We start from the raw sequence: 25,501 nt of genomic DNA on the forward strand, positions 1-25,501 counted from the left end.
TTACTACCTTCAAATTTTTTTTAACATATTGAGTTGGCACCCATTTTAAAAAAGGTTGAGGATTCAGGATATTGAATCTGGATACAATTCACATTAATTGCTTGTCTTTGCTTCTGAAAGTGCCAATCAGCATTTTATTTTAGTTGAGAATATAGGAAGGTGCTGGGTGTGGCAACAAATTCTTGCAATCCAAGTGACTCAGGATGCTGAAGCCAGAGGATTGCAAGTTTAAAGCCAGCCTCATTTAGCAACTTTACGCTTAGTGAGACCCTGTTTCAAAATAAAAAATAAAAAGGGCTAGGGATGTGGCTCAGTGGTTAAGTGAACTTGGGTACAAAAAAATAAAAAAATAAATAAAAAGAGGGGGACTGGGGTTGTGGCTCAGAGATAGAGCGCTCGCCTAGCACATGCAAGGCCCTGGGTTCGATCCGCAGCACCATGTAACAATAAATAAATAAAATAAAAGTATACATAAAAAAGAGGGGATATATGAAAGGGGAATGAAATTGAAATATTTGTTTCTTATTATTAGATCTATATGTATGTGTCCAAAAATTTAAACATTGTAAATAATTTTAAGCTTTCACTCTTTAAGTTCTGTAAGTATTTCTCAGGCATTTCAGTATGACTATCTATTGTATTTTTGAAATAAGGAAGAAAATCTTTTGTTCCACATTACATTGGAATCCATTTTAGTAATAAAAAATGTGATCCTTATATATCTTTGCTGAGTAGATTGATATTAGTTACATTTAATTAAAAGCTCTTAACTTATAAAATCCCCTAGAGAATATGAACTTTAACCAGCTGCCTATGCATTGGAGCAGCTATGTTTTTTTGTCTGGAAACAGCATGACTGAAAGACTTGTGCTGTGTCTACAAAACTCTACCATGAAGTACTTAAAAATACTTGGTGAATGTTTGAGGTCAGCTAGCAATAAAGCTTTGTGTGAAATGTCATTAAAAACCCTATTAACCATGGTACTAGTATATTCAAGTCAAGCTGTTAAAATATGTTCACATAAACATAGAAAAGATTATACATACAGTCTACAGAGTTCTGTGGTTTGACTCTTGAAATCCAAATAAAAGTTATATTATTCTTAGAGTAAAATTCTAAAATAGAGCAGTCTTTTATAAGGACTCGTTCATCTAAGAGCTTAGAATGTCAATAACCACATTAGGTTGCTCTGTTAGTGTGAAAGAGAGCAGATCCCTATTTTGGAAGGAGACACTACTTTCATAATAGCACAGGTGTCCCCCGTTGCACTGAACAAAGAAACTTGCCTGGTTGGCAATAATTATAGCTGTTGCAATTCTCTAATAATATGTGTGTTAGGTGGGGTGGTGGCAGGAAGGGGAAATGAAGAAGTCATTTTGGAAGATGAATAATAGACAAAGAGGAGCAAGTAGGATTTGGTGAGCTATGAGAGATTATGGATGGGAATTTGGATCAATTAGCAGGAATAAAATTCACCTATCTATAGATTTTTTATGCCACTGGCCCTTCCACCATAATATGCTAGAAGTATGGGAACAAACTAGATATGCAGACAGAATAGAGTGTAGATTGATAGACAGAGAATCTGTTGGCAAAAAAAATTAACTTGAAAGTACTACGTAACTGACATTTTACCACTCTCAAAACAATATTAAGAAATCCAATAAGAGCACATTTATTTAAAAAATAAATATTAGTTGCTTCATTGTGGGGATATTCCTTTCAGAAAAAATAAACAAAATAATTTTAACTTTCATTTTGTATTTTTGTTTTATATAAACCCCTTTTAGTAGAAAATTTTCTTAGAGATCTGATGTATAACATGAGGACCATGGCTAATAGGATTATACTATACTAGGACTTGTGTTAAATAAGCGAATTTTAGCTGCTGATGACACAAAATGTTACTGAACTGATAGCTGTGTTAGTTTGTTTCTCTATAGTGACCACTTTACTATCTATCCATAGCTATCTGTTCATCTGTCTTTCTATCATAACATCAGATTGTACTCTCAAATATGCATAGTAAAATGTATTTAGAAGAAATATTTTATAATATTTATCAAATATTTATAATATTCAATTTATAATATTTACTTATAAATATTTCATTATAATATTTATCTATAAAATATTACAGCAGCTATACCCAATTTTATTATTTATTACCCAAATTTATAACCTGAATTTATTATTTATCTATAAAATTTATAATATTAATTTATAAATAATTGTATTTATAATATTTATCATTTTATATATTTAACAAGCATATTATTTATATTGATTTTCTTCCTGCTCTCTGTTTATTATGATGAGCTGATTATTCTTTGGTCACTGTCAGCTTCTTGGCACAATGAAAAACAGAATGAAATTGGTTTATGTTTCTGTTTTCTACCATTCTGAACTCAAGTCAGATCTTATGCTAGGGAGGTGAGTGAAGGGAGGAATCTTAACCTAAATTTAATGATACGCATGTTGACTATATGGACACTCAGCAAGTTTCACCTTATAATTGGGAGAAAAGAATTATAAGGGTCAGTCCAGTTCTCTAACTTACTGACAAAAGCATTTGCTTCAGGAAGAGGTAGGAGTAGATGCAGCACCTGACCGAGTCTCTGTGAAGTTGATAAGATAGTGTCATCCATAGGGTCTGAAGCATTAAAAACACTTAGTAAATTCTGTGCAGTGAGTTGGCTCCTGGGGAGATAGTACAGTTAGCATAGAACACATGGTTATGGCAGTGAGCTTAATTTTGCAGGCAAAGACCAGTATGAAGCAGTCCTGTGGTTGTGAAATAAATGTGTGCAAAGATTATGTCTCTGATATGTTTTTATTGCTGTGCATTAGAGCAGCTATGTTTTTTCACAAATAAATATTGTGATATTTATTTTGGTCATAAAATGGAATATATTGCCTCTAAGGGTTGAGATTATAAAATACTCTGTCATGATAGTCTAAAATGTTAAACCTCTTAGGTTTATGAGCAATAGGAAGTACTATAGTTCTTTATCCAAGTGGAAAATGAACTGAAAGAATGTTTTACTTTGTTCATTGGAGCTAAAATGGGAGAACATAGAGTGAATTCCATGCTCTTTAATGAACCAAAGTCGACTTAATACGAGTTGATGATTAACTAAATTATGTAAACTATTGATTTGCAATTAGATTTCTCTCTGTTTAAGTGAGCACATGATCCCCAGTTTCTCCCTGTGAGCATTTGACACATTGTCACACCTTAATGTCTCTGCTCCATCGCACTCTTGTAGAACCACTGGACCACACTTCACAAAACCTCCATGTGAAGGAATGTGTTTTTATCAGTTTTTATTTTTTAAAAGTAAGGACTTCATTTAGGAACTCCCACAAATCTATAATAACAGTGAAGGTTTTTACACTACTCTTGGCCCAAGACTTTATAAATATATAATGTTGAGCAGATGTTTCCATATTTATCCTGTATTTGGCTGGAGAAGCCTGGTGGAATGGCTAGTTTTAACTCCATTATTTATTAAATGGTGCAAAATGTTTTAGGCGTTCTTTATATGCTTGGCACTAACTGATGTTTCTCATTTAAAATCATTTTTTACACTTTAGTAAGTGATACTGTGGCATCAAGCCACCATAGGTGTGAACTTAGTGTACCTGTGTGGAACACTTCTTAATGAGTACTAATTTTATTTATGCCTAATAAAACAACACAAAAGAGTTGCATATGAGAGTATAAACAGTTAAAGATCTGCATATTTTTGAAAATCCAGTTAAAATTCATAAAGTTTTACAGAATACTTACCATTAAGTCTGGCTTTACTCAACTATATTAAAATACTACTAGACAACGAGAAACTACTTATTTAGTGATTAAATAGTTGATGTGATATTTTAAAAGATTCATTTGTGCAAAGGGCATTTAAAATGTATTCTTTCACATAGTTCAAACATTTTCTTCACATTATTTTTTCATATTTTTTACTGGTGCATTATAATTGTACATAGTGGTGGGATTTGTTACAGATGCGCACAACATAGGAATATAGTTTGGCCAGTATCATTTTCCATTGTTACCAATTTCTCTCCCCTCCTCCTTCCCCCTGGTTCCTTCCTTCTACTCTATTGATTTACCTTTGATTTTCATGATTCACATTCTTTTTTGTAACACAAAAGTCTGCCTTCAATGCAAACTGTATTAAGGTGTTATTATCTGAAAATTTTAATCTATCATCTTTTAAAGCATATACATACTGGGTGCTTAAGATCGAAATAACAATTTTAATGGTTTAATACTGAACAAATTTCTTCTTTTTTTCTATTATTTTTTATTTGTTCTTTTTAGATACACATGACAATAGAATGTATTTTGACATATTATGCATACATGGAGTATAAATTATTCTAATTAGGATCCAATTCTTATGGTTGAATATGATGTGGAGTTACACTGGCCATGTATTCATATATGAGCATGGAAAAGTTATGTCTGATTCATTTTACCATCTTTCTTATTCCAATTTCCCCCTCCTTCCCTTCATTCCCTTTTGTCTAATCCAATGAACTTCTATTCTTCCCTCCTCCTCTCCTTTTTAATTGTATTTTTAAGAAAATCCAAAGATTTAATCATTTTCTTGAATTTGGTAATTAGGTATAGCTGTAATATCTATCCAGAAAGAGCCTGTATTCATTTTATATTTTATAGTACATTGGAGTCAGGCATTGATCTCACATATCTATATTGCAGAGATATTTTCCCATTCATTTGAATACCCATATGCCTTAGCTTACATAGTTAAAAGGTGAATGTATGAGGTGGAATGGATGGAAATAAACAAAATGAGCTGTAGTGTGAGAAAAATAAGTAGGAAGGACATATAGATAGGGTAAGAATAATGCAGACCTACACAAATAGCATTTTAATGAGACAATTTAGTGAAGATGTGGTAGGATACAGAGAGAACTTTTCTTTTTTGTTTTTATTTTAATGAAAGAGAAAAGTAAATATAGTATATGTCTTTTATTACATGAAAGTCCTTTGTTCTTTTGTTTTTTTTAAATTTAAAGAAATTTAATAAGCTTCCATAGAGTTTCCATTGAGAATTCATATAGTATCTACATATTAATCTTGATGCATAATCTTGATGCACAGCCATATGATTCTGATCCCTCCTGAATAGAATTTTTTTTTTCCTTTTCTGATTTAACAGCTAGATATTGAGCCCTCCAAGCATGGAGGGGAACTGCCTCTTTTCTTGCAACAGGAACATACCAGGAGAAAACAGTGTTTCCCCCCATTAGAGATGGCAAATTGGGGAGGCAGAGTAGGTTCCATCATAATCGTTCCTTCTGTGTATATCTCAACTTCAGCCTAAGCCTGTGTGGCATGGATTGGGGCTAAACCAAAAAATACTTCTGCAGGAATGTTTCTTCATGCAGGATAGTAAGGCACTGTGTGGTCCTTTATCTTTGTCCTGGCTTGGTGCATCAGAGGCACCTCTGTGTACTGCTGTGTAACCAGACATAGGGTAGCTGTAATGGTAGAACCCTCTCCTAGGAGAGTTGAATACCATGATGATGAGGGTGTGGAGCTTTGCTGGTCTATTTCTGGTGGCGGAAAAGCCCATTGACATTAGTGGTTGGTACCATGTGGCAATTGACAATCCAGGGAATGTTCTGATGATATGTATTATTTGAAGTATGCTACTTATAATATTTATATGTGACTCCTGAACTTTCTTCAGAGAGAATACTAATAACAAGAACTAAATTGACCTAACTCAGGTCACATCTCCTGAAGGATAAAGGTGTACAGGTATGGAAGACCCTTCCTTCCTGGTCCTTCCAGTGAACACTCCTTGTCAAGGCCCTGCCACTCAGGGCTTCCTGAGGTGTGGCTAGGCTCCTGTCTTACTGCTACAGTGGGTAGGGGTGTCCATTGCTCTTTTATTTTTCTAAAAACAATTTTCTTTCAGACAGATTATGAAGAGGCAGAAGGAATCTTCTAATCTTCTTATTGAATAGAGTGTGTAAGCATCCCCTGCCATTTAGAACAGTGATCAATCACTTTTTGTATATGGTCTGGTGAAATGGTCTTAATTTTTAATGTTTTTTGTAGTTCACACAAAGATAAATTGTTACATTGCAAAATTACCGTGCAAATGTGATTCCTTATTTTGTTTTAAGGACTTTGTTGCCTTTGTTAAACACGTTGAAGAGTTTGTGTAACCTGCTTCTGTAACTTGAGATTTATCTTTCTTATTGTTAATACAAAAGCTGCAAATTTGAAGACTGAGAACCTGTAGAAGGATGATTGCACTTAATGTGAGAACATTCGAATCCTTCTTTGTGTCTATGAATGTGATCAGCCTTGCTATCGATTTCTTCTGTCATGCACTGCCAAAGCTTCTATTTAAGTATTGTGAAAACTCTTTGTTTTTTTCAGGTCGAATGAGTGATTTGAGTGTAATTGGTCATCCAATAGATTCAGAATCTAAAGAAGATGAACCTTGTAGTGAAGAAACAGATCCAGTGCACGATCTAATTGCTGAAATTTTACCTGATTTACCTGAAATATTTGAAATAGAAATATACCACAGTGAAAATGAAGGGGAAAATGAAGACTGTGAAAATGCTACTGATGTAACCACCACACCTTCTGTGCAGTACATTAATGGGAAGCACCTAGTCACCACTGTGCCCAAGGACCCCGAAGCTGCAGAAGCTAGGCGTGGCCAGTTTGAAAGTGTTGCACCTTCTCAAAATTTCTCAGAGAGCTCTGAAAGTGATACCCATCAATTTGAAGTAGCAGAGACAGAGTTGTCTACTGTTGTGCAACCTAATGAATCTAAAGAAACCACTGAATTTCTGGAAATTACATGGAAACCTGACACTTACCCTGAAACACCAGAACAATTTTCAAGTGGTGAGCCTGATATGTTCCCCACAGCCGCATCCCATGAGGGAAAAACCACAGAAGGGGCAGAGTCAATTACAGAGAGAGGTCCTAAACTTGAAAATCTGATGCATGAGCATCCTGAACCTGTATCTCCCTTTTCTGAAGAGTCTTCAGGAGAGGCTGCCATTGACCAAGTATCTCAGAAAATGATCTTTTCAAGGGCCACACAGGTAACTTTAGGTGAAGAGGTCGAAAAAAGTACTTCTGTCACATATACTCCCAGGATGGATCCAAGTTCTGCGGCAATAAATGTTTCAGAGAAAGAATCAGTTACCCTAGCAGGAAATCCACGGCCTGATGGCCTTTTCTCTACAATGGAAAGCTGGGTAGAAATAACTCCTAGACAAATTGTGGAGCTCTCAGGAAGTTCTGCAATTCCAATCCTGGAAAGCTCTGGGGAAGTGGAAGATTTTAAAGATAGCATGTTGAACATGGTAACTGATTTATCAAAAAATACCACAGATACACTCTTTACTTTAGACACTGGCAAGATAATGATCACAGAAAATCTTTTTGATGTTCCTGCGACCACCATTGTCTCAGTGTCTGAAGAACCTTCCGTAGAAGTCATGCCTACAAAATTCATAAGTGAAACAGAAAGTTCCAAGTGGGTTTTCAGTACATCCCTTGAGGGAAAGGAAAGGAAGGAGGAGGAGGAGAGAACAACAGGTACAATGTCTACCTTTGAGGTAGAGTCACTGACACAGAGAGCAGATCAATTAATTTTACACCCTGAATTAGGAAGTTCAAATGAACCTACATCTACTGATACAGCTACCAGGAAAAGTTTGATATCCTCGACAACGCCCACACAATTTTCAGATGAAATGACAAGTTCTACACTTGTCTTTACAGAGACAAATGTTTTAGTCAATTCGGGGGCACAGCCATTTGAACACAGCAGTACTAGCCAACCAGGGGACCCAGAAAGGCTGACCACTCTTTCAGGTGGCCCTGTCTCTCTCTCTATTGAGCAGGGCTCTGGAGAAGCTGCTTTTGACCCAGAAACCACCACTGTCTCTTCATTTTCTTTAAATTTAGAACCAGAAATTCAAACCGAAAAGGAAGCTGGCACTTTGTCTCCCCATGTGGAAACAACATTCTCCTCCGAGCCTACAGGACCATTTTTGAGTACTGTAATTGACAGAAAAGTCACTGAAATTATAAACCAAACATCCAAGGAAAAATTAATTTCAGAGGTACCAGGAGAACCAAATTATGGGGCAGAAATAAGGGTCATTCCTACAGGTTTTCCTTTGGAAGAAGATTTCAGTGGTGACTTAATGGAATACTCAACAGTATCTCATCCCATAACAAAAGAAGAAACAGTGATGACAGAAGGCTCTGCGGATGACACATTTAGGAATACCCAGATTTTGTTACCTATCAAACCTACTTCAGATCACAGCAATCACATGCCTAACTCAGAAGCACCCAGTAGCACCATGGTCAGCACGTCAGCCTTCCCCTGGGAAGAGTTTACAGCTTCTGCTGAGGGTTCAGGTGAGCAACAGGTCACAGTCAGCAGCTCTGTTGACCTAGTACTTCCCACAGTTGTGGAAAACATTTTGGATACAGAGTCTCCATTTATTAACCCAGGATTCAGAGAAATAGAAGCTATTGATGAAGTGGATAAAAGATCCACAATTTTGCCAACAGCAGAAGCTGAAAGTACTGCAGATACAACAGGAAAGTTGGAAGTAAAGGTCAATGGCACAGCTTCAATGGACTTTCTGCAAACGATGGAGCCAGCCAGTTTATGGTCCAGGCAAAACACCAACCCTGTGAGTCAAGGGATTGAGAGTGAAGCAGCATCAGAGGAAAAGAGTCAAGAACACAAATCTTTAGAATTCTCCCAAAGCTCTCTTGGACCAGAACAAACAACTTTTGATTCACAAACACTTACCGAAATTGAACTCCAGACTACAGATTATTCTACAAAGAAAACTTACAGTACTGATAAGCAAATTGGCGTTTCCTTGGTTCACATGTCTACTCCAGATCCAGATGTAAAAAGCCTGGAGTCATATACCTCTCTCCCTGAGCCTACTGCAGAGTCACATTTATTCTTAACTACTGCCTTAGTGACTGAATCTATACCGGCTGAAAATGCAGTCACAAATTTATCAACTAAAGATGAAGAAAGTATAAAGCTCTTTCCCAAAGGTATGAGACTAACAATTCAAGAGTTGGATACTGATCTCTTATCCTCTGGTCTGGGATCAGGAGAAGAAGTTTTGCCTACTCTGCCTACAGTGTCAGTAAAATTTTCTGAAATGGAACAAATTATTAGCACATTATATCCCCACACTTCTCAAGTGGCAAATTTAGAAACAAGTATCTTCAGCAATGAAACTAAAGACGGTGAGAGACTGGAAAATGTGGTGAGTGAAGTTGGACCCCTCATTTCCAAAACAGATGATGTCTCCAAAAGTAGTGAAGGGGCACCCAATACAACCTTAACAGAAGTCTCCGGCAACACTGGAGCAACAGGACCCACCACAGCACCTAGCTCTGTCTCCACAGACATTGAACATCCTCAAAGTCAGACCCTCAAATGGGAAGAAGAAATCCAGACTAGTAGACCACAAACTGTAACGGAGCAACTCTACAGTGAGTATTCTTCAACGGCAGAAAATAAAGAAACAGCAAATGCTCCCACTGGTTTTCTGACAAGAACCCCTGGCCTTGAAATGGCCCAAGAATTTGTTACACCAGCACCAAAGCTGTCTGAGTTGTTTGATGAAAATTCTGGAGAAGGATCTGGAGAAGTGGATCTCTCTAATTCAATCCACACTGCTAGAACTACTGAGGCAACTGGGCAAAGAAGCACCACATATGTTTTTGATAGCTTTCTGGAGAAGCATTCTGAAGTGCCAAATACTGAAGCTGTAGCTGCTGATGGATCCCCAGCGGTTTCTGTGGTGCTGCCTCTTGATTCAGAGCAGAATGAAACCTCCCCTGAGACAATGAGCACCCCTTCAGACATGGTTTCCCATGAGGCACCCACAGAAAGTGTCTCAGATAGTTTCCGAGATCATTTCATAGGATTTGAGGATTCTACCTTAAAACCTACCAGAAGAAAAGCCACTGAAAATATTATCTTAGATCTAGACAAAGAGGATAAAGATTTAATATTGACAATTACAGAGAGCACCATCCTTGAAATTCTTCCTGAACTGACATCAGATAAAAATACTATCATAGATATCGATCACACTAAGCCTGTATATGAAGATATCCTTGGAATGCAAACAGACATAGAACCAGAGGTGCCATCAGGACCACATGGCAGTAATGAAGAAGGCATCCGGGTTCAAGAGCTAGATGTGGCAGCTGCTAACCATTCTTTAGCTGAGGAGCCATTTGAGAACTCTGGTGATACTCTTCTGGCTAGTAATACTCAGGCAACATATCACGAATCAATGACTCCTGATGTCGGAAACCAATTAGATCACATGGGCTTTAACTTTGCAACTGGGATCCCTATCCCTACCACAGAAACGGAATTAGATATTTTCCTTCCCACAGAAACTTCTCTGCCCATTCCTAGAAGTTCTGCCACAGTTAATCCAGAGACGAAAGAACTGAAAATTGAAGCAAAACCTCTGGATGACATATTTGAATCAAGCACTTTGTCTGATAGTCAAGCTATTGCAGACCAAAGTGAAATGATATCAACGTTGGGTCATTTGGACAAGACACAGGAGGAGTATGAAGAAAAGAAATATATGGGTCCTTCTTTTCAGCCAGAATTCTCTTCAGGGGCTGAGGAAACATTGATAGATCCCACTCCTTATGTAAGTATTGGTAATATCCTCCTTACAGCTCAGAGTTTAACAGAAGCCCCTGAGGTGTTGGAGGGGTCCAGTCCCTCTTATTACACTGATACAACATTAGCAGGTTCAGCATTTGCAAAGTTGTCTTCCCAGACATCATCCTCTCCATTCCCTGCCTACTCAGGCGGAGAAACCTATGAACACACAGAGGTTCCCCAGCCAAGTGCTTTGCCAGGTACAGATGCTGGCCCATCTCAGAGGTCTACAGAGGATTCTCTCCAGGAAGTTCATGCAGATATTGAAGCAACTGTCAAGGCATCCAATGATGAATACTTTCAGGTAACCCATCCTCCATCCTCATCTCCTGACCCAGCATTAGAACCTTTGGAGGAAGCAAGTCAATCTAATTTATTGGAAGAAAAGGAAGCTTCTCCCACACAACTAATTGCTAAGGAAGGAACTGAGACTTCTCAAGATTTCCAAAACAAAGCCAATGACCAGTTTTCTGGAGAAATAGTTGAGGTGTTGCCCAGTGTGGGGGAACCTGAGGCTGGAACTATTATTACAGCTGCCAGCGAAATTCAGTTAGAAGGTGCTGCACCGCGGCCACATTCTACTTCTGCTTCTGCAACTTCCAGGGTTGAGGCAAGTGTGGTGCCTCAGCCCAGCCCACAGTCTTTGGAGAGGCCCACAATTCCTTCTTCTTTGGAAATAAACCCTGAGACACATGCAGCTTTCCCCGGAAGGGAGGGTCCCACAGTAGCAGTATCAGAAAAGCAACTATCCGCCAGAACTCTTGATTCTAATCAGGCAACAGTAAGCACTGTGGAGTTAAATACTGAGCTTGCAACACCACCATTTTCCCTTCTGGAAACTTCTAATGAAACTGCTTTGCTGATTGGCATTAATGAAGAGTCAGTGGAAGGCACAGCAGTCTTTTTACCAGGTAAGATCACAACATTGACAAATCTGCTTCCAAATCTGGAAACAGTCCCTTGGTTCTAAGATGTATATGTATACCATTTCTATTGGGATGTTAAATTAGGGGTGTTTTCTTGCACTGTTGATGTAACAGCAGTCCATGCTACAGTATTGAGCTCATAATGAGATACAATGGAAGTAAGTATAGAGTCTTTCTGGGGCTTTACAGATATACTTTGTGCTTTTCTGTGTTTTAAAAACATAGTTGTAACATGGATAAAATGAAATAATGTTATAAAAAAACTCAATGTGTATTTACTCACAACTATTGCTTTTTTATAGGTCCTATAGCTATATACCCTAGTTTTAAAAACAGAAAAAAAGATGCCCTGTATCTTTTTTAACTATCTCACTGATGTATACTATATGCTAATTATCAAAATCAGTCAGGCCTTTAACATTTGAGAGCAGTAACTAGCTCTAATAAATATTTCACAATTTTCTCAATGTCAATTATAAGTTCATACTTCAATGTAATTTCCCTGATTGAGGTAGTCTACATAATGCTTCTAATAGTGCCGAGCCATAGTGGATATGTAGTTAGTGTATATTCATGTTCTGCCTGTTAAGAGATTTCTGTTTATTAACTGAATATACCCAAAACATGAATTTAATACTACTTCCTGTAGACCACTTTGTTTGATGTTACCAAAAAAGTTTTAAGGCACTTATTATCTCCATTGAAAGAGTAGGTCATGGAGATGGTCAGCAGCTTGCCCAAGGTTGCATAGCCACATCGTGGCAGAGTAGAATTTGAATTCATCAGCCCCATTCTAAAATCCATGTTCTTTTTATTACCCTCTACTTATTTGCATTTTAGTACAAAAGTGAAGAATTGATGTTTAATGATATGTAAACTAGAAATCTTTGAACATTACTTAGTAGAATTTATTTATTTTCTTCTTAATCTAGGCTGAGAATCTTGAGGAGTCAGCTTTTTCCTAGAATGTTATTATTTAAATAACATTGTCTATCAACTCCATAAGTAACCACACCAGTTAGCTGCTACCTAAATAAAGACCAAAGGCTGTACTTTACAGGCTGTGTTGGTTGAAAATAAATGTTTTATTTTAATGAATATGATATATGTCATAGCTATTGCTAGAATTATTCTTCTGATATATATCGGTATTATTTTTTTGTGTCACTAATGCTTTATCTTGTGCTTTAGAAAGAGTAAAATAGAAAGTGCAATTTTTTTCATAAATGGTTTGGAGTCTTTCTCGAATAAAATTGATCAAAGATGGATGACACTGAATTTTTTGCTGTCCCAGTATATTTAATCTGTAACCGATAATTTAATAATCTGGCCAACATTTATTTTTTTTTTGCAATTTATTCGAAACATCTGGTTGTTAAAATATGGTGTAGAGATAATTGACAATAACTGTATAAATATGTGGAGAGTTAAATTTGATAAATGAGTGAGAAATGTGTATCAGTTATCTAGTCCACAAAAGTTACTGAGTATTGAAGTTTGCGCCTTCATTGCAAAACAAATTAGTCACTTCAGTTTAATTCAGTAAACAGTGGCTCACATGGAATTGCTTGGTCTTTCTGTTGAAGATTCAACTTTCAGAGGCTAATATGAACTATTTAGGAAAAAATTAAATTCCTGAAAGTCAAACTTTTCTCCTAGTGCAAACTTCTTCAAGTTCACAGAAAGACCAACTTTCTCACCAACTCCTTGACTCGTGGTCTCAGCATGGTGTTTCATGTTATGGTGGGAAAAGTAGGCCTCTGAATTTGTGAGTTCAATTCAGTCTTACACATAGGTTTTATTTGATTCTGCACAAGTGTAAATATGTCACTGGCTGAGGCAGTGTCATCAAGGCAGTGTCCTTTCAACTGCAGAAAGCACAAATTGCTAGGAAGGCTTGTTTTTGGAACTTTAGGAAAAAGTGTCTTGGAAAAAATAGGGTAATTTTTGAAGAAGTCGACGTGCGCATCTGAATTTGCCTAATTTTAATGTGAACTCCAAATAGGAATGTGTATCCATCAAGTCATTCTGGTTTTTTAGAGTCTACTTAACACTCAGAAAGTTTGAGTTTGACTTTCTTGTGTGGGAATAACTCTTTTACAGCCAATGTTTCATCAGAAGTTGGACATCTTTTCATGTGTAATTATTTTAGGGTTTCAGGACTTTTGATTCTCTAAAACATAGTAATATTCCATATACATTCTATTTTATTTCAATTATTGTGTGAAACTTTCAACTCTCATTTGGATTTTTGAACATTTAGAGAATTGAGCAGTTCTGAAAGACTATTTTAAAAAATCAATGTAAACCTTAATGAAAATAGGCCTCTCCAAGCAATGTTACCACAAAAATATAAGAATCAAATGGTGTGAAAGTTTTGCATTTTGAAAATATATTTTAAATTATTTGTCCTCATAAATTTATGTCCTTTGCCTTTCCATTGATCTCCTAGGAGGGTTGGTTTTCAATATATTTTAACAAGAAAATTGTAATACAAATTGTGGGTTTCATTTTAGGTGAGGTTTTTGTATTGGGGTTTGTTTTTGTACAGTAGAGTTTAATCCATGTGTTGCTTTTCTTCAAGTATAGTTTAAAGGAGTACATTTGGAACGTGTTTTTGGAAAAAGCATATTAATGTAGCAGAAGAGACTTCAGTGCACACTTTCGAAGAAAAACAGTTTCTGAGCATTAAGTGGTAAAAGGCAATAATAATTCAAATGATGGTAACAAGCAGTCTGCTAAAAAGAATGCATGTTCCATGTATCCAGCCATTTCACATGAACTAACCCCGTTCAAAAGAATACATGTTCCATTCACTGTGCACATATGTGTAATCATTTTTGACTAAAATCAATTACCATTATCATGCCAACTAAATCTGCAGTAGACCATATTAGTTGCCAGATAAAGTATAAAAACTCTGTTGAAAAATAATAATTGAATCCTATAAATGAATAGATACAATTTGCCACATTTTGTTATAATGCCAAGAAACACTCCAGAGTAAAGTTAATGTTAATTTTTCTATGTAGTATTTTTAACTGCTATGGTAAAGCTTATATTATGGTAGCAATAAGTGGCATTTTATGCTATAATATGTTGAAACCTTAGATATGAGCCTAATGGGTTTTTTTTCTTATTTTCCTGAACATGGCAGGAACTGACCGGTGCAAAACAAACCCATGCCTTAATGGAGGCACCTGCTATCCTACTGAAACCGCTTATGTATGCACCTGTGTGCCAGGATACAGTGGAGACCAGTGTGAACTTGGTAAGGCCTCTTCTTGGCCCAGGCACTGTAGTTCTCTTCCAGAAGCTATATTGTGGGAGAATTTGTATTGTTGAATCCATCAGAGATTTTAGGGAGACCCATGTGTAGATGAACTCTATATGAAATGAAATTAAAATCTCAGAGTAATTAATTGGGATATGGGAATGGGGACAGGGGTTGACTGAATTCTGTTGCTACAATTAAGACTAAGTAACTCCTACTGAGGTCGGTTATTCTTTTTTGTGAATTTTAAAAATGGACTTTATAAATGTAAAGATGCATATATATTGACATTTTCATTTAACCTTTATTTTTGCATTTTAATACATAACCAATTTAATAAAAAATGTTTTTAGAAAGCTCTACTTATAATTTAGGTTTGGGGATAACTTCCTTAATTCTTAATTAAATTTTTAATGCGACTGCAAAATGCTATGGGAATACAGTCATTGTTTTCATTGGGGTAATCACAGAGGTCTATGTAGTAAGGTTGCATTTGCCAGAGATCTTTGAAGGTGGGGAGGATTTGAAAGATGGTTCAGGGAGAGATGGACCATACAGACCACAAAGTACAGAGCCATTTGAGTGGCTGCAAGTATTCAGGTATGCCAATTAAGGGTGTTGGGGGGGGGAGAGAATAACAAGCAGGCTGGGTCTAGAAGATCCTGATCTCTGAGAATGTCCTGAATTCAAAGACCAAATAGTTTTGATTCATATTCTAGTTGAGTGGCTTTGAAACACTATCAGGCATCAAAATCACCCAGAGGGCTTGGTAAAACACAAATTGCTTTCCCTATCTCACAGCATCTAATTCAGGAGGTCTGAAGTAGGACCTGGAACATTCATTTCTAATACTCTCAGGCAATGCTGATGCTGCTGATCCAGGGACCATACTTTGAGAATTGCTGCCTTGGGTGACTGGGATCCATGGAAAGTGTGAGAACAAAAGAATAAAATTATCCTGACTATGCACAAAAAGGATGAGAGTCTATAGAATGAAGCATCTATCTAGGAGGAAAGGGTCCAGAGGTAGCTAGGTATTTTGCATATTTCACATGTGGAGTAATCAGAGCATAAGCTAGGATTGGAGGTGGGAAGTTTAGGGGTCTTTTAAAATCCATTTTAGGGTTTAAGGGATTCACCTAATAGCAATGAAGACAATAACCCTATCTTTGAAATTTTCTTAGGATAACCAATTCAGAAAATATAAAGTTGTTCAGTTAAGTTTGAATTTCAGATTAAAAAGGAGTTTTGTTTTGTTTTTTTGTTTTTTAGTCAAGTTTGCCCTTAATACTGCATGGGACATACTTTTGCTAAAACATTATGTTTTTATGTAATTTGAAATTCAAATGTAATTGGCTATCCTTTATCTAACTGGCAATCTCACACTAAACAGATTTATTTCACCCTTTTTGAAAGTATTTTTGTGGGCTTTCAAATTTTATTTCAGATTTTGATGAATGTCACTCTAATCCCTGTCGGAATGGAGCCACATGTGTTGACGGTTTCAATACATTTAGATGCCTCTGTCTTCCAAGCTACGTTGGTGCACTTTGTGAACAAGGTAAGAGCTATAACAGCATTTGTAAGATGAATGTTAATTGATGTTTTTCAAAATTTTGGCCTGACTGCATGTTTTTTCCCATGGAGCAAATTCACAGGTTACCCAAGTGTGTTAGGTTTCCTGAAGTGTGAATAGCTCAGCCATAGTGCTGACTTCATTATGATTGATTTGTTGATAGAATGCAGTTGCAGACAGACTCACTAAGCTGAATTCAAGGACATCTAGTCACAAAAGGAGTATCATTATATATATTCTTCCTAGTGACAAACTAGACATTGACCTTAAATGTGGCTTGTGTACTAAGGAGTGCTGGATTCAGTGTTGCCTTAATTTTTCTCCTAAGCACTTGAGACTCATGAACTTATTTTTCATAGTCAATCATATCTGGAGAATGCATTGATAAAGTTGTTAGAATACATTGGCCTTAACTTGGCACATTCTATGTAAAAGATGTGAGTCTGCTCACCAGGAAATTTTCCTACTAAAGAAGCGTCTACTTTTTTTTTTCCTGAATGAAATAAAGGCCTAAAATCTCATGATCCCTGTAATTTCCATTTTATGGCCAACCTAAGAGTATATTTTAGGTGGTTAATGGTAACATTTCTTAGCCCATCAATCAGAAACAGATTGCACGCTCAGCACACTCAGCTTTGGAATGTCGGTTTCCTCTTCTTAAAGTCATACAGTGGTTTGGCTTTGATAAAAGTGTGCAGTGCCAAACTTCCATTCCAACAGACAAAATGAAAAAGTATTAGACACTCAGACACATTGGTCTGGCCACACATTCTGCTTTGCAATGTTAATTCAGACGTCACTATAATTAAAGCAAAGCTTTTAAAATGCTGCATGTACTGAATTACTATTACAAGGGGCTGGGCAATGGCTAAGTTTAGTGGGGGGTTTCTTTTCTTATTGCATATGGTGAGTACGTTTCATAATTTTAAACATGAAATTAGACTAAGCTAGATTCTCTTTAAAGTAAAAAAAAAAAGCACAAAAGGGTGAGACACTTGGAGTGGTCAAATGTGTTAAAATGATCCTGGCTTCCCCTAATTTCAAGTACAGGAGAAATTTACAAATGGATTTGTTCAAAAAGTGTTTATTGAGTATCTACTCTTCTCCATACACTGGCCTGGCCATTGGAGATGGAGCTCTGAAAAACAATAGCAGGTTTTTTTTTTAAAAAGGTCCCTGACTTCGGTGATTAACTTTCAGCAGAGAAAGAAAAAAGCTACTACTTGTTTTATACTTTTGTAGTTTACTAATTGCTTCCAGGTACATTATTTCTTTTGACTGATCCAACATTTCTATGCATTAAGTGTGTTAGAAACTGAAGATCAGAGAGAGGAAGAGTTGTACCCAAGATTATATAGCTAATTTATAGAATGGGCAAAACAAACCCAAGTTAACTTTAAAGCCTGAGTTTTTCTCAATACTTCTAAAGCAGTTCTAAGAGATAAATATCTTATTTGTGTAGCTGATGGATTGAGTGGCAATAGATTCTTAGGAGGGATTTGAGGGCCAGTTTCCTCCCCCCCTATTTTATAAAGAAATAGAAAATAAAGTTTTAAGTTGTTTCTTCATTTCTGGGACCACCTAACTCTCAGGCACATTCTATTTCATCTTCAATCAAGTTTAACTTTTATTCACTCTACTTGCTGAGAAACATCTACCCCCATCTGCTTACCCAGTGCAGCTGTGCTCCTGTGATTTATTGCCAGGACATTGAAGGACTTGTTGCTCTTCTTTTCAGGTTGCCTAAGAACAAATGTTTTCTTCATTAACAGCAGCATTGTTGTCTAAACAGTTTTCCATCCAAAGTTCCACGATGACTGTGTCATTATTTCTTCAGCTGACCTTTTCTCTGTGTTAGTAACTTAAGTCTCAGTAACTCTGAAATAGGGGACATATTTTGGTGGAATCATAACAGACAGAAAATCTAGAAGTGCTCTGGGACTGTTAGAGAAACAACTCTGCATGCACAGATTGCCCCAGTCCAGCCATGATGCAGTTTACCAGGATGGAGGGTCAGAGTGTTCGTAACTCCTTAACAGCCCTTTATCAGAGGTGTTGAAAACATTACCTGTATAGCATAAAAAATATTTTTAGGGGAGAAGATTAAGAGTAATAGTTTCAGCTTCTGTGGTCAGGAACAGGAGTTTCACAACTGCAAATCTGGAATTGTAACCTATAAGTGAGAGTGGTTTTAAAACATAAGATGTCTTTTCTTGAAACCAAATGATTTTTTTAAAAAATATATCATTCCAAAATGTTGACTTTTAGTAAATGAAATGTGATTCACATTACTCAGGTAAAGGTGGAAAAACAGGTAGACTAATCCTTATATTTTCTGTCAGAATAGAATTCTGGAAGATGCTTCTTGATGTACAGTCCTTCATTACATATTTGTTGAATTCGTGAATAATAAAAATTAAGTTGGTCTGTGTGGGTACTAGGCTTTTAAAAAATATAAAAAGCCATTCTGTTAAGTTATATATTGTGTGTGTGTATATATATATATATATATATATATATATATATATATATATACACACACACACACACATTCATTAGAAAGCTATGGTTTAGACAGTAGAGATTAATTCTCTCACCTTGATTTTGACAGAAACTCATCTCCTTATTTTTTAGAATTGTTTTCTCATAAGAATATATTTGCCTGTTAACTGGGAAGGGCATTTGTCTTAGTTTTTGTGGTGCTATAGCAGATAATACTGGGTACTTTATAAAGAAAAGATGTTATAACAAATCTCATTATTATTACAACTATAATGCACCAGTAAAAATGTGGAAAAAAAAAAGGAAGAAACACCTGTGTATTTAGTTCCCAGTTTGGGGAGCTGAATGTCCAAGATAGAGTGACCCCATTTGTTTAGTTTCTAGTGAGAGCTTCTTGCTACATCACAACATGATGGAGAAGCAGAAAGGCAACTGGCCTCAGGTAGAAGGAAGAGATAACATGGTGAGACAGGAAGAAAGAGATGTTGGAGGGGCAAAGCTTGTTTCTTTCATAACAACACACTCTAATGAAAACTAATCTGCTCCTACTGGACTCAACTCATTCTATGAGATAGTGTGAATCCACCAGGAGGGTGCAGCCCCCAGGACCTAATTACCTTCCTCCAGGCCTCATCTCCTAAATGTTCTACCACCTCTTCATGCTGCCTCACTGGAGACCAAACTTTCAGCACATGAACCTAGAGAAACAAACCATAGCAGCATTGTGTAACAATGACGTGGTCATGCATCTAGATTTTAGGATCATTTTTTTTTATTGTAAAAGAGAAAAAAAGCTTAATGACAATCTATTTTAATAGTAAAAGACAAAAAGAAAAAAAGAAAAAGAAAACTGAAATCACTCAGGTTAACAGAGAAGAAAGAGTGCAGAGATTTCTTTTTCTCATGTATTGTTCGAGAAGTGATGACCCTCTAGAATTTTAAACTGTATGTCTTAAAATAAGTGAAAACTTCCCGGGTTCAGGAAAGCTAAGCTATTACAATATCACAGTAATGACTTTGGTAGTGAGAATATCCTAAAATGTTTTTCAACACTCCTCCTCTATAAAAGAACCCTGCCCCTGTGTGAAGATCTGCTTCCTCCCCTCCCCACCTCATATCTGAATTGTTCCAAATGAATTTCCCCAAAATAAAACTACAATCCAAGTGACCAAAATTTGCTTTATTGTGTGGTGCTGAGTACTGCTTTTATACCAAACCATCTGACTGTGACCTTAGGTCTTTCCTGTGAGATTTGGTGATCTCAAAACAACACTTTAATAAACTCAAAACTTCCAGTACACATTATTCAAAACAATTAGTCAGCAAGTTGTAACTAAACAACGGGCCTGATAGACTAAACTAACATGAAGACTGCCCTCCAAGATAAGCCACATCTGTTGCATGAACATGGTCTGAATCAATGAAGCCAGGAAAAAAAATTAAAACTCTTAGAAAGGATACTTCCCCATGACCATGGGAAGAGGAGTAAATTGAGTGAGAATTGGAAGATGGTTTGAGTTTTTATTTGGCCCAACTCCACCATATGAAACATCATTCATTTAATCTAGTAGGCTTCTGTTTCCTTCATGGATTATTAGAATTAGGGAAGAAGGTATGCTTATAAAATAACCCAGGAGATTTTGTTAGCTTTTACATGTAACTGCTTCAGTATATTTGTGAGATATATTTTGTAAAAGTCAAAATTGTTTCTGTTGATATTTATTTAGTATGAAGAGTATGTGACCCACCTTTGGGTGGGTAAGTTTGAGAGAAAATTGAAAATGAGTGCACAGTTCTACTAGCAAACCTACTCTTTTGAGAATATACATCAAAATTGGCAAAATAGAGAGGAAAGCTGAAGCTTCCTCATGGTGTAAACTTCAGATATGTTTGAAAAATATTTTCATCACACCATATTATCAGTTGCGGCAGGCTATTTGAAAAAGAGAGAACACACATGGGTGCACACATGTGTGACATGGTGGGAAGGCAGTACTAAGTACTAAGTTAAAGAACTCAGGTATTTCATTTCTAATAAAAGTCTGATGCATTTGCTCTGGGAGTTCCCTGGTTTCCCGCTCTTTGGCGAAAGAGCGCAGACATTCAGGCTATATCCCCAAAGCTGCCTAAACGTGATTGATATTTCTTTTTGCAAATTCCATATGACAAGAGTCCTTTGGCCCCCAAGATACCTCTTTGGGTAGTGGGAAAGACTATTCCCAGAGCCTTGGAAGTTGTTATCCAAATAGAGCGTGCATAATCTTGTTACCCAAAATGCTTATCACTTGAATGATTCTCTTAGGAAAGTCCTATGGGTAAGGAATTGTCTCCACTGCTTCCCGAGTAAGTCAGCAGACACTTGCAGCCTAGGAGGTTTTGGCTGGCTGCTCTTCCAGTTTTCTCCTCTGTTGAAACTGGCTCTAATCAAGGAAGTTGCAGTTAGATACTGCCTTTTTAGTCCAAAGATGTAAAACCACCCACTTTGCTAGGATCAGTTGGGCTTACTTTATAATGATTTCTTTGTCATCGTGACCAACTTCTATGAATCAGTTACTTCAGGGACATTGCATAGATATTGGCTTGGGTATCCTATCAACACTTGTACTGGGCAGCCAAGTTTGCATGACGTAGGTGAGTTTAATAAGCTCCTGCCTTGTTTCTCTTCAGACACTGAGACGTGTGACTATGGCTGGCATAAATTCCAAGGGCAGTGCTACAAGTACTTCGCCCACCGACGCACGTGGGATGCGGCTGAAAGGGAGTGCCGTCTGCAGGGCGCCCATCTCACCAGCATCCTGTCTCATGAGGAACAAATGTTTGTGAATCGTATGTACCAGATAAACATGAGTTTTCTGAAATTTCACTCTTCTCACCATTTTCTTAGTTTTCTCCATATCCAGCTGAAAAGATGTACCTTCTTCAGTCTTGATTCAGTTTATTAAATTCCTCCGCTGTGAACTGCCTAATCGCACTTATATGACTCTTCCAGTTTGGGAAATATTCAGCTATCCTGTAAGGAAGTCATTACATGGCCTGCCAGCAGTTAATAGGTGAAACAGGCTGTAGGTAGAATCACAAGCAATTATTATATGATTTTTTTTTTGATTTATAGAAATGGCTGTTTCTTGCAATTCAATATACTTCTCACCTTAGTTATTTTCATAGTCTCTATTTTGAATATTTGTATGTATTGCCTAAAGTTAAAGTTGCTTTCAGTTGTTTTTGTCTTATTAGTTAAGATTGAATTATGAATAACAGCCTAATCTTACCCTTTGTGCATTTGGTTCTCATCCAAGTTTCTAATTATTTTAGACCATAGAAAGTGAGCTACATATTAAGAACATGAATAGGTGAAGATTGAAAGCTAGTGAAACCGAATACCAGAGCTGTTTAATAGCTTCTTAAACTATATCAGAAGAGGGCAACTAGATTTTATGTAGCAAATATATAGAACTATTTTTTTCTCATGAAGCACTGTTCAGTGCCCTGTTGAACATGTTCCCATGATGTCTGCAATCTTTTTGAAGTTTGATTATTAATTTGTAGTCTGGATAGAGGTCCATTTAACTTCATTGAATTAGTGACTCATCTCATGGTAAAAGAAAATATTTTGAGGATAATTTTTGAGAAATATCTTAACTGTTAAAAATGCTTTGAGAAGAAACATGTGGCTTCCAAAGTGAGGGTAGAATGAATAAGATCTGCTATATTTTATTGGGCCACTGAATTTTTGCCAATTACCTAAATTAACAAAAATAAGTGGAAAATTTCAATCATGAGTAAGAATGGAAAAAAGTATTTAATTATAGTAAATGGCTAGGGAAGTTATTGTCTGTGTCTGATATTTTAATGTCTCACAGTGTTTGCAAATTAGCTTTTTTTTTCTATGCACAACTAAATAAAATTACAGCAAGAAGATGCATGATTCAGTATGAAAATAATTTTCTTTGCTATATTTTTGTCCATTTATGGGAAAGGTAGTGAGAATGTGTTGTTTCCCATGCCTTAGGTGTGGGCCATGATTATCAGTGGATAGGCCTCAACGACAAGATGTTTGAACATGACTTCCGTTGGACTGATGGCAGCGCACTGGTAAGATGCTAATGAGAAGGACACAATTCTAGAAAGCTTGGTGCTGTGTGCTGGTTGCATGTGACAGAGGATGCATTAGATTAGAGACATGTTCAGTGAATGACTCAAGGTCACTCAGAGACAGGGCAGAATTACAAAAATGTTTCAAACTAATTGATCCAACATCCATCAGCATTGCCTCTGATGACTATGGCTTTCTTTCAAAGAGGATTATAACAAATTTCCATTGAAGGGAAAACTAGATAATCACCATGAGTTTGTGTTTCAGATGGCTATCTTTTTTAGCTTCAAAAAGGAAAAGAAAAAAGACCTATTAAAATACCATTTACTCTTACATAATTGCAAAGGAAATTTGCTTTAAAACATGGCTCATTTTTATCCAGGTAAATAGATTCCTTTAACTTTAAGAAAATTGTTGATTTATGACATTGTGAATACCCTTCCATTCAAACACTGCTAATCTTATATTGATTTTTTTTTTCTACTGCTTAAAGAAAAAAGTGGCTTGGAAATGCTGGCCACAACTTTGAGTAAACTGCAGTAGGTTTTTAAATCAGAGCACATGAAGCTGTGTTGAATCACTCCTGGTCAATATGGGCCTAATTCTCTTGAAACAGTTTGGATGTGATTGGTACCTGGTGATACTCAGTGCTCGCTGTTCACTAGAGTCACCAGGGGAGAATAATTAAAAAGTAGCATCTAGGCCTCAGACAAGATTTAGTTTAGCAAAACTTCCAGTAGCTGTATTTTCTACATGTTCCATGTTGACTTAAAATTCAGATAATAGGATCCACTAGCTTAGATGTAAATGTAAATCAAATTCTATATTCGATAAAAGAGTAAAAATTTAAAATAACTAAGTTCTCTTTGTGTATGAATTGCTTAGGTATTTAAATTTTATTCATACCTTCCACTCTTCTGGATTTCGTGAGTTTGGCAATTCTACTACAAATGCCAGAGTAACATCTGTGTTTGGAAGTTTTACTCTGTTCAGGGAGCTTTTCTGTACTCTTATGTACTGTTTGTATCTAGATGTGCACTGAGCTCAATTCTGTCACCTGTTTTGCAAGTAAAGGAAGGAAACTTCAGTCAGGTTGAGCTATATGCCCTGAGTCACAAGTCTATTAAGTGGTGAGGCTGGTGTGTGCACTCAGGCCTGTCTCCAAAGCCACAGTCTCCTCTCGCTGGTAGTTTTGAGTCACCTAACATAAAGCCTGGCTTGCTCTCTGTCTGCCATCACTCTGAATGTTAAATCAATACTACTTCTCCCTCAAGTTTATAAGTAGTTTTTTGGTTAAAAAAAAAATAGGGAAACTGGCTTGTCTATAAAACATGTTCCCTGAAAGTTATGGGAACCACCATCGCAGGATCCATGTCTCCATTTCTCTAATTGTCCTAGCTAGAAGGTGTACCTGTATTGGTTGCATCTCTATGTTTTAATTTTCTGTACTTAAGGGGTATAATAATGGTCACTTAGATTAATAGTGGTTGGTATTACATGAGTCCTGATATATTAATTTTTTATTGAAGACAGATCATTTTAATTTTATAATTTAATTTTATAAGTGAACATACAATGGGAAGGACTTTTTCTATACCTTAAAGATAATTAAAATTATTTTTGGAATTTTGTTAATATATATTATTTAGCATTGTCATTGAGCAAGTTTTCCTTCATTGAATATTTGTAGAATAAGCTGGATTTGGTGGATAGATAGCCCAGTGGAAAGTGCAGATCCTTGTGAAACTCCATTTCTATTACAGAAACTGGAATGTCCAAGGCTCAAGTGGCCAGTCCTGCTTGGTACTTACTTGTGTCTTGCAGATCTGGCTGGGTTCCTGTATGTTGCAGCTTGAGCCTAGAATAACTGCATTTGGTCATTTAGAGTGTTTGAAAAGTCCATCCTTTACTACACACTGACCTGACTGAGCCAAGTCCTGGTTGTTTAATATCTACCATTAGTTATTTAGAATGATTGTATGTTTTCATTCTTAGCATAGATTGTATTCCTAGATGTTTACTTTGGTCTCCCCATTAGCAGTTCATCTCTTCAAAGAAGTGGTTCTTTTCCCTGCCTTTTATTTCAGATGGTGTCTAGGATAAGGCCTCATGCCATAGCACTGTGAACTTAATGAGATGGAATATTGGCTACTATCTACAGCTATGTGGGTCTGTAGAATAACTAAGGGATGTTATCTTTCCTGCCAGGTCCATACTAGTGAGCGTGACTCAACATGTTATTATTCCACATGCCACTGCAAGGTTACTCAACTATTTTTTTTTCACCTGTGCCCATTAGGTTTCAATGCACACAAATACTGTGAAAAAATAAATTACCATTTCCATGGCCTAGATTGGCTCTGAATTTG

At 36.5% G+C, this 25,501-nt stretch overlaps 1 protein-coding gene across 4 annotated transcripts in view; it reads left to right on the forward strand.

Moving 5' to 3' along the window:
- The window catches only part of Vcan (versican), a 102,415-nt gene that overhangs the window by 57,546 nt on the left and 19,368 nt on the right, over positions 1–25,501 (forward strand). For 2 of the 4 annotated variants that reach the window (XM_046428184.2, XM_046428178.2), the window contains 5 exons: positions 6,435–11,672; positions 14,845–14,958; positions 16,409–16,522; positions 21,707–21,865; positions 23,049–23,131. In XM_046428184.2, coding sequence (XP_046284140.1) covers positions 6,435–11,672; positions 14,845–14,958; positions 16,409–16,522; positions 21,707–21,865; positions 23,049–23,131 — 5,708 coding nt within the window. The remainder of the gene's footprint in view (positions 1–6,434; positions 11,673–14,844; positions 14,959–16,408; positions 16,523–21,706; positions 21,866–23,048; positions 23,132–25,501) is intronic. The other 2 variants (XM_058574466.1, XM_058574471.1) reach the window with 1 other exon arrangement.

This window comes from Marmota monax, unplaced genomic scaffold, assembly GCF_021218885.2.
Source record: "Marmota monax isolate L192 unplaced genomic scaffold, Marmota_monax_Labrador192_F-V1.1 WCK01_AAM20220418_F8-fsc00018, whole genome shotgun sequence".
Classification (NCBI taxonomy): Eukaryota; Metazoa; Chordata; class Mammalia; order Rodentia; family Sciuridae; genus Marmota; species Marmota monax.